Genomic DNA, 13,582 nt, shown 5'->3' with positions numbered 1-13,582 from the left:
TATAATATATGTGCATTTTGAAATATATGTGCATTGAGTTGGTTTTGAGAATCAAAGCCCAAGATCACAATACATTATCAGAGGTATACTTACTTACGAAACCAGGACCAAAATTTGGAGGGTTTGGCCTAGCAATCTGAGGTGTTAGGTTTCCATCCTTAAAAGGGGGGGAAGGGAAAAGAAGTTAATAAAAGTCTATTTTATATTTGCTCCAATCTCAGGAATGGGAACCTGCACATAGAAACAGGTTTCTCCTCTTGGAATGCCTCCACTGTGTGGTCAAAAGGCTGCTCTTGGGAGCTGGATTATATACATAGGTTGCCTTCACGGTTCTGCCCCAAACCTAGAAAACATGTGACTTCACTTGTGCAGCTGCCAGCCCCCCATGAAAAATAGAAAATCATTGCTGTCATGAATGACGGGATTTTGGATTCAGGTTCCTCTAAACACTCTATCCACTATACCTCATTGGCTTTTAGATCATGAATGAGTTAAGAAAATCTGAGCTGCTTTAGTGCAAATCTCTGGACAGATTACATTACCTGTGTCATTGTTTGTTGTATTAAATTCTGGCCTTCACCACTCTGCGCTCCTGGCACTGCTTGACCCATAAAGGCAAATCTAGTGGTAGGAAAATTAAAACCACAATTTTACAACTTGCATTAACAAAGTACAATATTATCAAATTCTGATTCCTGGAAATGTTAGGTCATCCCTTGCCCCACCCAGCGGATATCAGATTCCAATATAAAACAAACAAGAGGGGAGACGTGATTGCACTGAGGGGAGACAGGATAGCGCTCTTCAAGTGCTTGAAAGGTTGTCACGCAGAGGAGGGCCAGGATCTCTTCTTGGTCATCCCAGATTGCAAGACACGGAATCATGGTTCAAGTTACAGGAAGCCAGATTCCGGCTGGATATCAGGAAAAACTTCCTGACTGTTAGAGCGGTATGACAATGGAACCAATGACCTGGGGAGGGGGGTTAGTGAGCTCTCCCACAATAGAGGCATTCAAGAAGCAGCTGGACAGCCATCTGTCAGGGATACTTTGAAGTGGATTCCTGCATTGAGCAGGGGGTTGGACTCAATGGCCTTATAGGCCCTTTCCGACACTACAATTCTATGATTCCAAGACGATCCCATTATTATGACATACATTTCCTTTCCTAAATGGCTTCTGAGCATATTCCATTCATTTATCATAGATGCCTAGTTCATCTCTCAATTTTTCTTGGGGTGGGAATGGGGGGAGGGGGGACAGTGTGATTTTGACCATAAACAATCTACTTCATATTCCCAGACTCAGCCCTTTTCAGCACACACTGGAGTTATTCCTATGTGTAGTAATGTGCAGCTATCTGTGTGTATGTCATTAACATACAGAAGGAGGGCTTTCTCCGCTGTGGCACCCCAGTTGTGGAATGAGCTCCCCAGAGAGGTCCGCCTGGCGCCTACACTGTACTGCTTTCGTCGCCAGCTGAAGACCTTTTCATTCTCTCAGTATTTTAACACTTAATTTTAACTTAAATTTAAATTTTATTGTTCTAACTCTGTATTTTAATCTTATATCAATTTCTGCTGTGTGGTTTTATCCTGGTTGTGCTTTTTATACTGTTTTTTGTAATTGTGCTTTTAACCTGTTGGTTGTTTTATTGTGGTTTTAATTTTTGTGAACCGCCCAGAGAGCTTCGGTTATTGGGCGGTATAAAAATGTAATAAATAAATAAATAACAGAGGAAAAAACCAAACTATTCAATTACCTAATCTACACCAAGCAGGATATTACACTATGAAAGTGGAATATAAAAGGCAGGAGGCACACTATTGAAGTGCACTGACAACTCTTGGGGCCCACTGATACATACCATATACCACTTTCAAAGTGCTATATCCTGCTTGGTGTGGCTCCTGCCTTTTATATACCGCCTTCATAGTACAATATGCTGCTTGGTGTAGGTTAGGCCAATGATAAAAGTATATAATTTCCTTCTTTAAAATTCTCCACAGGTTAGGAACCGACAAGAATGACGTGAAAATTCAGAAAACAGGGAACACATTCACACATGAATCTAAGAGAAGCTGCAAAATACACACAATCTTTATGTAAAGATGCCATCATTACCTACCTGTTCATGACCATTGGTGGCATTCCCATATTGTTCTGTGCCATTACTTTATTGATCCCTTTCAGAGCCACCATTTTCGCTTTCATTATAGGATCAGTGATTGCATCAAAATCTATGAAGACAAGAGTTTTAAACGATTTGTCAAATTTGCGAAGTATTAATTATATAGAACTGCCATGTATATACCTACTATATAATTTCTTTCACATCTTCTTACCTCTGTAGGACTACTGTTTAAAGTTGCATAACTGACATATAGCATTAACTGTGGTTACTGAGCGACCTTTGAGAAGGATCACAGTCAAAAATAGAATGTTACAATAAGACTGGGCAACACTAGGAGATTAATAGTAACACAGTTTCCCCCCTCAACGTTAGCCCTGAGCCACTGCCAGCAACAGCAACAAGATATTTATTTATTTATTTATTTTATTTATTTATTTAAGATATCCTGTTCCCAAGAGGAGGGGATGTAACCAGTGTATCTCTCTCTGTGTGTGTAGATAGAATGAGAGAAGGAGATAGATGTCTGGCAGGGGAATGTGTAATATATTTGCTTTGAGGCTTTTATCCTATCTGTTCCCCACCCATTAGGGGCTTCCTCAAGTGTGCTTCAATTGAGCAAACTCAAAATTTAATTACAATAAACTGAAGCAATCATCTCTGCCAAATCCCTTGTTAACATGGAACTTTTGTCCTTTTGAGAATGGCAAGGGTTAGTTGTTATCCCAGGTTTATTTCAATTTTAATTTTTCATATCTACAGAACATACCATTTCATTTGAACCCTGATAAATGTACAGTCACAATAAGAGCCTTAAGATAGCCACACAACATCTGGAAAGTTTGGAAACAGGATATACCACTGGAGATGTGCAACCAGTTGTAGTAGCAGAGGAATTGATCTGCACCTGTCTGCTCCATTGACTTTGAAGACACACTCACATACTTACACATATGCTGAGCTGTACACAAATACATATGCCATGGGTTAATGGGGGAGCATCCTTCCCTTTACTCTCCCCACCCCCGGAAGCTTGCTTGTGTGCCCTTTTCCTCCCCCAAATTCTCCCTTCCTTCTCTTCTTCTAACCCCAATTTCCACTGTCCATTCCCCTCTCTGACTGTTCTAGCAGCTGAGGCAGAAGCAACAATGAAGGGAAGGGCTGGAAGGCACCTCAACTGAAGTGAAGCCGCTAGTGATCGCTCAACTGGTCTCCACTTCTACAATCTACATTATCAGGGCTTGGCAAGGGACTGGGACAATCAGTTTGACCTTTCCAGAACACCTACGTTTTCCGCAAGGGTGGAAAACCTCTCCTGCCTTTCCCGATTTCTAGTCTCCATTTTTCACACATAGACTGAACAAATTAGAAAACAGGATAGATATTAGACTTTATCTGTTAGTGGACATTATTGGAATTGATATAGGGCTGCTGGCTTCCATTTAATCTTATCAGGGTTTGAGTGTAAGGAAAACAAAAACGTACCAATGTTGGGGAAAAACGGCTCTGAACGCTGGCGGATCATGGCTTGCATCTGTCGCTGCTGTTGCTGCTCTTGTCTTTCTTGATCCAACAGATCTTGCAACAGAAGCGGCTGTTCTTCGAGCAAAAGAGGCCTCTCGCGATTTTGTTGCTGAGCTAATGTTTGAGGAAGCATCATCTGCTGGGGAACAGGCATACCGCTAGGGCCGGGTCGATTTAAGACAGGCACAGTTTGATTACCAGGCTGCCCTGACCCAAAACTATGACTAACTGGCTGGCCGGGGATAAAGCCTGGGTTTACTGCTGTCCCTTGCGAGAAGCTATGGCTTATTTTTTGAACCATGTTCACACCAGGCAATGCATTTTCCATGGTTTGACCAGCAGATGTCATTAAAGTTTGCGGAATACCTGAAACAGGGTTTGTTTGTGCTGCTGGCAATGGGTGAGGGGGAGAGCCCAGTGGCCCAACGTCAGGGTTTTCCGAACTTTCATTAGCTAGCAAACTTGTTAGAACTGGAGTAGATCCAGAGATATTGCAAGAACTTGCCATACTTTGAGCAGATGTTAGAGCAGGGCCCTGAAGAGCATCTGGGCTGGACACAGTGGTTTCCTCGTTCATATTTGTTTTGTCAGCTATTTCCACATTACAAGGCAGCATAGATTTTGTTTCTCCATCATGCAACTCTACTTCAGCCATAAGCTGAGTGCTTGAGGCTGACATATTTCCATCACTTTTTTCATTTTCAGATTTAGTTTCTTCTAATGTATTTGGCGACAGCACTTCTGTTTTAATCTCAGTCACTTCAACAGGTTTTTTCTGAGGAGAAAGTGAGTCTGCAGGAATGGCAGCTTTCTCATCTTGATGTTTTTGCTGAGCTTCTTCTGCCTTGCCTTGTATATCATCTATGGGGACATTAAGATCCAGCTCCTCATTAAACATGCCCTTTTTGTCACCTAAATCATGGTCTGGATCAGTGTAGGCAATGATGTCAAATTCTCCTGATCTAAGAAGGTCATCAAGGTGGCGATCATTAGTTTCAAGATTATCCAATGTGTCCAGTTCATCTCCTTTGCCATCTTCTGGGTCTAGATTTAGATTTTCAAGGTCCTCATCAACTAAATCCTTAACTTCAACACCATCAAGGTCTTTGACATCTAAATCTTTCACAGAGGGATCATCCGTATCAAGCTTTTCTTCTAATGTGTCAGTGGGCTGTAAGTTACCTGCTGCCTCAACAGGTGTTGTTATTGATGCTGAAAAAGCATCAATAACTGGTGGATGATTTAAAGAACACATGACTAGTACAGGAGGTTGGTTGGGATTCATTGTGCCTTGATGAGATGGCGGCAAATGCTCCAAACCTGCTGACACATGCAGTGGATTGTTTAGGCTTTGAGAACTACATCTCACTGGCTCTAGGTGTCTTGGTCCGTGACAGTCCTGCCGAGGTATAAATCCTGTATGTTGCTGATGCTGAGGAACTGCGTTCATAACAGGAGTTGATGAGGGATTAAAAGGAAGCCTTGGCCTGCCTTCAGGAGCCCTGTGACAGAGCTCAATAAATGCCTGCCCCATTATGTTGTGCTGCTGAACCTGAATACCTTGGGGTGGGAAATGCTGTGAGAGTCCAATAGGGTTACCCATTTGAGGCTTGTTAGGTAGTCTAGGCATATCTATAGACATGGATCTTCTGATTTGTTGTGGAACACCAGGACGTTGCATTTGTTGTGGAGGACCAAGGAAGCGTTCTTGACATGGTGGAGGCCCATGACCACCTCCAGAAAAACCAAATCTGGGGGAAAAGGAATCTTTGGTTAACTTGGATGGCCTTTTGTAGCATACTTACACAGTGAACCAATTTTGTAAGGTATTACATTTTTTAATAAATAAAAGTGCCACAAATGTACATTTTTGCTGTCCAGTTTTGAAAACAGAATATTGGAATTGATGATCCTTGTGCTTAATCCAGCAAAGCATTCATATGTTCCTATTTTGATGAGCTTCAGAATTAGTGTCAAAATAGAGTGGACTGGTTTAAATTAAGACAATTTAAATACTTGTTTCAAATCAAGTTTTTTCTTGCTAATTTAAATCAACTGCTTTAAAATGAAGTTTCAGGCTAATTTGTTTGCTATAATAGAACAAATCATAGGTTTGCAACTAAACAGAGCCCTCATGCTACCCAGGAACGTACGCTTGCTTATTCATAAATCCTGTAGTGCAAAAGCCACGTTTACATCAATTTTTGTAAACTGCCCAGAGAGCTTCGGCTATGCAGCGGTATATAAATGCAATAAATAAATAAATATTTATGGAAGCAATTTTTAAATTAAAGATTTCTGTTTGGTTCTCTCAATATACATGTAAGAACACTAAGCAAGATCAGTTACTTGAAGACTAAAGTGCCCAGAACCTTCCAGAAACACGGGGCACAACTGTGTTTCTCCATGAAATGGAATATAAATGTCCAACAGTTTGGTTGACAGCTATAAGTATTGAACTATAATAAATACAATAATGCTTGACCTCAGAAGTCACATATTTTTGCTCCTGATTCATAAGTTTATATGGAAAAGCAAGTTTTAATTGATAAAGGTTCATGAATTCAATTTCAAGTGATTGAGTGAAGCCTTTACTATGTTTGTTTGCATTACGTTCAGATATAATTTTAAACCAGAATATCTTCAAAAGGATAGTTAATATAACCAATGTTTTGATTATTTTTATTCAACCTTGGATCAAAATACTGTAATACATGCATTAAACAATTGCATTAATAACAAACTGCCCCAGTTCATCTCCTCAGTCATTCTGAATTATTTGAATATGCTTAGAATATTAAAAGCATCTAAACCCACATATTTTAGGATTAAGTAATCAAGAAGTATACCTAATTCCATGAGGCCTCATTCCCATGCCACCCATATCTCCTGGAAATTGGGGTCTATTAAACTGCCCATCGACAGGAAAACCTGTGAACCTTAATCCGCTGGGTGGGGCAAGGGATGACCTAACATTTCCAGGATAGGGAGGAGGAGGACGATTAAAAATCTGGTTCAGATTTTCTTGCTGCCATGGTTGAATAGGTCCTGTGCGAGGTGCTGGGCTAGGCTCTTGTTGGGTTTTTTCTTGACGGGTTGCATTCTTCTTCTGTTGCTGCTGCTGCAGAATAATTTCACGTAATTTCTGGCGCTGATATGGGACAAAAACAATTGATCTTGTTAACTAGACACTTCTCCTAACTTGAGTTTTCTGTTTAAGAAAAATGTATCAAGCAATCAGTTTTCTTGAGAACAGTGTAAACATATGCACTTCCTCCCCAAAACAAATCTCTCCTGCTCCCCACCTTAACCATAGTTATAAGAATGCACTAGTGCTGATGTTAACTGTGGTTAAGGCTAATTAGATTTTGTCTTAATCAGGATTCTAAACTAGCTGATTAGCTTTCACCATTTTTATTTAGTATTTTTTGTCATAATCATCAACACATTGTGTTGGATGATTAAATTACTTGCACTCAGGTCCCATTGAAATAAATGGAACAACTTAATCATGTTTTAAGTTGATTTCAGTGGAAACTAAATACTATTACCTAAAAGGTGTTTCCAGGGCTGCTGACAATATTTTTAAAAACAATATACAACAAACATTACACCACGACACGGATGAAAAAAAGCAGTAAAAGCAGCATAAATGAAGGAGTTAAAAAGACTGACAGACATAAAATCTCTCTGCTCTCAAGGGAGGTAATTCCAAAGACACAGCATCACCACCAAGAAGGCCCACTCCTGGTTGCCATCCGCCTTACCCCAGTGCAAGAAACCAGGAGGTGGAATTCAGTACACAAGATGTTTGATACAGGAGAAAACATCCCTTTCTGGTCCTGAACCTGTAGCTGTATATATGGAATGCAAGCATGTAGGGCTCGTTAAAGCACTGGCAAGTTATGTTTCTGATCCCAGTTAGTAATTCTGCACTGTAGTTTGAACTGAAGTTTCTGAGCAGTCTTCAAAGGTAGCCCCACATACATCAGGCCAAGCTATTTCAGTCCAGAAGGACATCAGCCTAAACTAAGAGTACCCTATGCTACTCTTTTAGGGGGAATGCAGTCTTGTCTAGAACAAGCTGAACAACACTTTCCTGAATAGCTGAAACACCTGCCCACAGTACCTCTGTCTTGTCAGGCATGAATTTCAGTTTATTGACCCATACCTATTCTAGGCACCACCTCAGCACTTCCACAGCCTTATCTGAGTCAGATGTAAAATGAGAAGAAGAGCTGGATGTCATCAGCATACTGATGATACTTCACTCCAAATCTGCAGATGACCTCAACTCAGTAGCTTTATGAAGACATCAAAAAGCATAGGGGTCAGGATGGAACCTGCCATGGAGCTAGGCAACAGTTCTCTGGCACTACCTTTTGGAGTCAGCCCCCCAGTTAAGAGTGGAACCACTGAAGTACAGTGCCCTCAATCCCCAATTCAGAGACCATATCCGGAAGGATCCCATGGTTGATAGCATTGAAGGCTGCTGAAAGGATCAGATCAATAAGCAGGGTTACAGTCCCCCTGTCTTTCTCACAGAATCGGTCACTCATCAATAAAATTTCTGGGCCAAAACCAGGTCTGAAGCCAGATTTGTATCTAGCTCAGGGGTAGGCAATGTGGTCCCTATGAGCACAGCACCCACCAAGGGGCCTTGCCTGTCCCACTTTTTTTTTAAAAAAACAACAACATTTTCTTAATGACAGCTGGGATTGCTGTGAAATAGGTTGTGTTGGTAGGTTCAAGGGAGTTGTTTATTGTGTTGGGACTCTGACCTCGCCACTGCCTTGTACTCAGTCAGGTTAGTTGTCTTTTGCTATGCCTCCCATGACAGCCATTTTGTGGTGGTGCCCAAGACAGTTTCTCAAGTTGCCAAAGGTTGCCATGGCCCAAAAAGGTTGCCTACCTCTGATCTAGACAATTGGTCTCATCCAAGTCAATGTGAAGTTGCATGAGGACCACTCACTCTAGCACCTTGCCCAAGAAAAGGAAATTGACCACTGACAGATAGTTATTGCAATCCTGGGGTCTAAGGAAGATTGTGTAAAAAGTGGCCTCCTAAAGAACCATGACAAAATAGGTGTTGAAGTATTCCTTGATTGTGGTTACAGAGGGAGGGGGAAAGGATGAAAGGAACATATGATTCCACCGCCACTCCCAGTCTAAACTGTAGTTAATAGAGGCCCTTCCTTCTGTTTGCACTACCTCTCAGAGAAACTCCATATAACTAATGCAGTTAAGGACAGGATACTGGTAGTATGACAATGAGACTACTGCTATAGAGTACAATATACATATAACTTATAACTCTATATAACAAATACTATGTGAGTCAGCACAAGCAGGGATTCTAAAAATTACTGATACATTCCTCCAACTAACAAATCTCATAACGTTCACCAGCACGTTATTGAACGATATCAAACTCACCTGTCTTAGTTTCTCTGCATCTGCCTGAGACATTGTGTTCTGTGTACTGGTTGCTCCTGAAGTTGGTGCTGGGCCAGGAACTTGAGTGGTTTGGGGAAACTGTTTTCCTTGCACGGTCATGGAAGAATTTACAGATGCATTAAAGTTCCCCTCTGATCCAGATCTTGGCTGCTCTGGAACATCATGGGGATGCTGAGCAGTTCCAAAACTTTCTGGCTGAGGTCTAGGAGTCATTGGAGACTGATCGTAAGGGCCACAAGATGGGGCTGTTGGAGCATGGCTAAAAGAATCTGTCACAGCAGGTCCCGAGAGCTTTGGAGGCTGAGAACATGGATCTGATGGCCTTACAAAAGTCCTGTTCTGTGATGCCTGCAGATAAGGATCCCGATTTAGAGCTGGTCTATTGTAAGTTTCTGAAATTCCAGGCCTTGGAGTTGCTGGTGGTTGTGTGTATGGATCATTACCTACAGGCCTTGGTGTGCCTGGAGGCTGAGCATATGGATCAGAATGCCTCTGATTAGCTGGAACCTGAGCATATAAGTCTGCTGTCTGTGCAGGTCTTGGTGTGGGTGGCTGATGCATATATGGGTCAACAATGGCAGGCCGAGGAGTACCTGGTGGCTGGGTATAAGGGTCTGTGACTGGCCGAGGAGTACCCGGTGGCTGGGCATAAGGGTCTGTGATTGGCCGAGGAGTACCCGGCGGCTGGGCATAAGGGTCTGTGATTGGCCGAGGAGTACCCGGCGGCTGGGCATAAGGATCTGTGATTGGCCGGGGAGTACCCGGCGGCTGGGCATAAGGGTCTGTGACTGGCCGAGGAGTACCCGGCGGCTGGGCATATGGGTCTGTGATTGGCCGAGGAGTACCTGGCGGCTGGGCATATGGATCCAGAGCAGTTGCCCTTGAAATAGTTCCAGACTGAGAAAATGAATCGCTCTGGTTTCGCATTACTCTTTGTGGATGGGGAAAAGTCTCTTTTATTGCTGGGTGGGGAGTTAGAGGAGACTGACTGTATGGGTCATTAGCTGGATTGTGAGAAAAGCTATCCACAGGCCTCGGTGTCAAAACAGGTCGTTCGTAGGGATCCACAGCTGCGCGTCTTGGAGTTGGTGGCATTTTTGCATAAGGATCTTGTGGGGACTGAGTTGGGCGCATTGGGGTTTTAAAGGGACCTGAATTTCCCTCAGCAACAGGAGTGGGAGTCAATGGTGGCCGTGCATACGGATCAGCAGGAGAAGTCCGGGGTCTTTGAAACACATCTGACCTAAGTGGTGGCTTAGCAAATGGGTCACTGTTTGCCACCGTTAAAGGAGCTTTGCCTGGTTGTTCTAGAATGAGAGGTGATCTTGAGACTCCTAAAGATTTGGAGAACTGTTCTGTTCCCATTACAGGTCTGGGTGTATCTGGAGCTTTTGCGTACGGGTCATTGTTGACTGGAGACAAAGAACACGAATCTCTGACTGGTGATGGTCGGCTTCCTGTTGACTCAGATATCTGAACTGGCCTGGATATGGGTGATGGCGGTGGACAGATATCTACTGATGTAACAGAATTTCTTCTGATAAAATTTGGATTTTGGTTAACTGGTGGTGGCCTGGGAGTTCCCACCATTTTTGCGTACGGGTCAACAGGAGAAGGTGGTCTAGTAGAGGAGCAAAGAGGAAAAATCGGTTGCGACGGAGCCTGACAGTGCGCATCTGGAATGGGCACTCTGTTTGGTGTCACCGGTGGTGGAGGGGCCTGTGGTTTTAGGAACACATCAGAAGGAGTAGGAGTACCAGGCAGTTGTTTTGTATATGACGTCTGTTGTGCAGGAGACAGACTTCCATTGCCAGTCTGAGGGGTTAAAGGACTCTGCATCCCACTACTAGGTGTGTCTGAACCCGACTGATTCAAAAGCTGCTGTGATCCAAGTTGTTGTTGGAGTTGCTGCTGCTGCTGCTGCTGCTCATTTTTCACTTGCTCAAGTTTCTGAGTTGCTTCAATTTTAGCTTGTTGTTTACTTTTCTGACGCATTTGCTGTTTTAGGAAAGGAAGAAAAAAGGTTGCATAAGAATCACGAGGAAATGAAACGAAGGCAAGAAACTCTTAGGCACAATTAAAAAACGTTTATATATGTACAGTACAGGGGCTACTGAGATATAAAATTGAAATGTATGCATGTTCCTAGATTTCTCTGCATGTCAGAAGGGACACTTAAAAGTGAAAATGGTACAGGTGCTAGTGACCTCAAGACTGGCTTACTGCAATGGGCTCTATGTGCAGCTGCCCTTAAGGGTGGTCAGGAGGCTGGAGCTAGTGCAGAATGAGCTGCTGCTCAGCTGTTGACAGGAGCGGCCCCTTTACAAGATGCATCTCCTTTGCTGAAGGAACTACATTGTCAGCCTATTCGCTACTGGGAAGGATTAAAGGTTTTGCTACTAGTGCATAAAACCCCTAAACAAATTGGGACCAGGATACTTGAGTCAGCACCTGCTCCCTATCAAACTGCCTTATCACTGAGGGGATCAGGTGGGATGCTCCGGGTGGTTCAGCATGGACCTATGGCTCGAATGGAGCCCACCCAGAGCAGCATGGTGGCTCTCTTTCTGTGGAACTCCCTGCCAACATTGTATCATTTTCAGTGCCCGCTGAAGACATCTTCGTTCCAAGAAGCCTTCCTCATTCGACCAACCACTCGTTCGACCAAATTCACTGGTATTCTGTTAATTTTTTTAAGAAAGCTTTTAATGTGGTGTTTATTTTTTTTATCTTTTATTGTTCACCACGCTGGAATCTGTTTAGACGTTGTAAGTAAGTAAATAAAATAAATAAATAAATTTATTTTTTGACGCTTCCATGCTACATTTCCTATGTTACTCATGCAAGACTACTCTTATGATAGCTTGCAGGGCATGCAATACACAAACATACATTCAACTGCATTAGAACGTCGTGATGAAGCTTGAATTCACTACTTTAAAAAACAGACGGCTCACATACTAACATCTTAATAAGACACCAGGTGTACAGAATCCTCCTACTGCCCTTAATGGCTACTAATTCCGATGTTCTGCTTGCCAATACAGATTGGTGTATCTTCTTCTACACATGTGGTACCTGATTGAGAAACTGAAATCTGAATTGGCTTTGTGTACTTCAAGCGTTTCCAGTATGGGATTCACGCTTGTGAATTTTAGCATTTATCCCCCAAATGAATTTAAAGCTGACATGGAAGTGAAAGTTCTCAATAATAGTGAAGGGTCATGTAGACATTACTCCTTAGGTTCCCTATATCTGCTGTACACAGAGCATGTACAGGATGTATAATAAGCCTCTATTGCCTTTCCTGGCAGCCAATTCTAACTGAGGACTGCTTTTTCTCCCACTGTACAAGACAAAAGGGGAAAGCAATGATCAAATTCAACACACCTGTCTAAATTTCCACTCCTGCTCATGCTCTGATTCCCTCTGTTTTAATGGGTCCTTAAAGAGTTCAGTGTCGATACGAGAGCTTGGATCAATGCTATCCTGTTGTTGCTGTCTTTTCATGGAATCATTAGACATCTGCACTTTGTTGATACGTAAGGCAGCTCTATTATCTCTGGCTTTTTGCTGCAAAAAAAGGTCACGATGACACATAATTTGTCTTCTTTTCAGTTGATAAATATAAGCAATGCCTTTAATTATTACCCACACAAAATCCAAGCATGCATTATTTATGTAGGTTGGTTTGATTTAGTTTCACATATTAAATAAAGAAACTAGGCCACCACTTAGTACCTGGGTGCTACTCATCTCCCAGGAACATAATATAGGAATGGATGAATTTATGCTGATTCATACAGAGGACAAAAGGTGCCATTATCAAAACAAACAAACACTGAAATACTACAGAAACAGGAGCCATAGCCTGTGTTTTGTACTAAGAACAGACCTATCCAGTCCATACAATGTTTGAAGAAAATTTGGGCAAGATCCCAAAGCAAGCTGAGCAGCATAAGCATCGAAAAGAACAAATGGAAACCAAGAAAGATGATCATTGATTCAATTAAGCATTGTAATCATTTTAAAGCAGCTCCAAGCACTTGTTTCTCACTGATGTTTTTGAGTTGCATCCAGATTCATGCTGGATCAACTGTGCTGGCAGAAGCAGACTTCCCTGCCTCCTCCTTCTCATGGCAGGTCCTCCTGTCCCCTGGAAATACTACACAGAGTTAGGAGACCCTGTTGAATGGGATGAACTGAGTTTTGGAGGAGAGAGAGGATCCCCAAAAATCGGACAGGCAGACCTTCCTCTCATGGAAGGCAGATCCCAGATCAGATCCTCTGATATTTACTTCACTAGATGGTCTATTCATCATGGCTGATTTTTTTAAAAGGTTTGGTATTTGCCCTATTTCTTCGATTCTAAGACACACTTTTCCCCCCATATAAACATCTCTAAAAATAGGGTGTGTCTTAGGTTTTTTTTTCCTGTTGGTGGTACTGAAATTAGTGTGCGTCTTACAAT

At 42.4% G+C, this 13,582-nt stretch overlaps 1 protein-coding gene across 9 annotated transcripts in view; it reads right to left on the bottom strand.

Annotated features, from left to right (window-relative positions):
• Window positions 1–13,582, bottom strand: part of KMT2C (lysine methyltransferase 2C) — a 208,126-nt gene that overhangs the window by 34,807 nt on the left and 159,737 nt on the right. For 7 of the 9 annotated variants that reach the window (XM_063126216.1, XM_063126206.1, XM_063126186.1 and 4 more), the window contains 7 exons: window positions 12,502–12,684; window positions 9,091–11,109; window positions 6,504–6,805; window positions 3,616–5,405; window positions 2,128–2,239; window positions 543–621; window positions 94–157 (listed from right to left, as the gene is read on the bottom strand). In XM_063126216.1, coding sequence (XP_062982286.1) covers window positions 94–157; window positions 543–621; window positions 2,128–2,239; window positions 3,616–5,405; window positions 6,504–6,805; window positions 9,091–11,109; window positions 12,502–12,684 — 4,549 coding nt within the window. The remainder of the gene's footprint in view (window positions 1–93; window positions 158–542; window positions 622–2,127; window positions 2,240–3,615; window positions 5,406–6,503; window positions 6,806–9,090; window positions 11,110–12,501; window positions 12,685–13,582) is intronic. The other 2 variants (XM_063126224.1, XM_063126241.1) reach the window with 2 other exon arrangements.

The sequence above is a fragment of the Elgaria multicarinata genome, chromosome 1 (assembly GCF_023053635.1).
Source record: "Elgaria multicarinata webbii isolate HBS135686 ecotype San Diego chromosome 1, rElgMul1.1.pri, whole genome shotgun sequence".
Classification (NCBI taxonomy): domain Eukaryota; kingdom Metazoa; phylum Chordata; class Lepidosauria; order Squamata; family Anguidae; genus Elgaria; species Elgaria multicarinata.
Note: the sequence above shows the minus strand (reverse complement) of the source record. Positions and strands in the feature narration are given on the sequence as shown.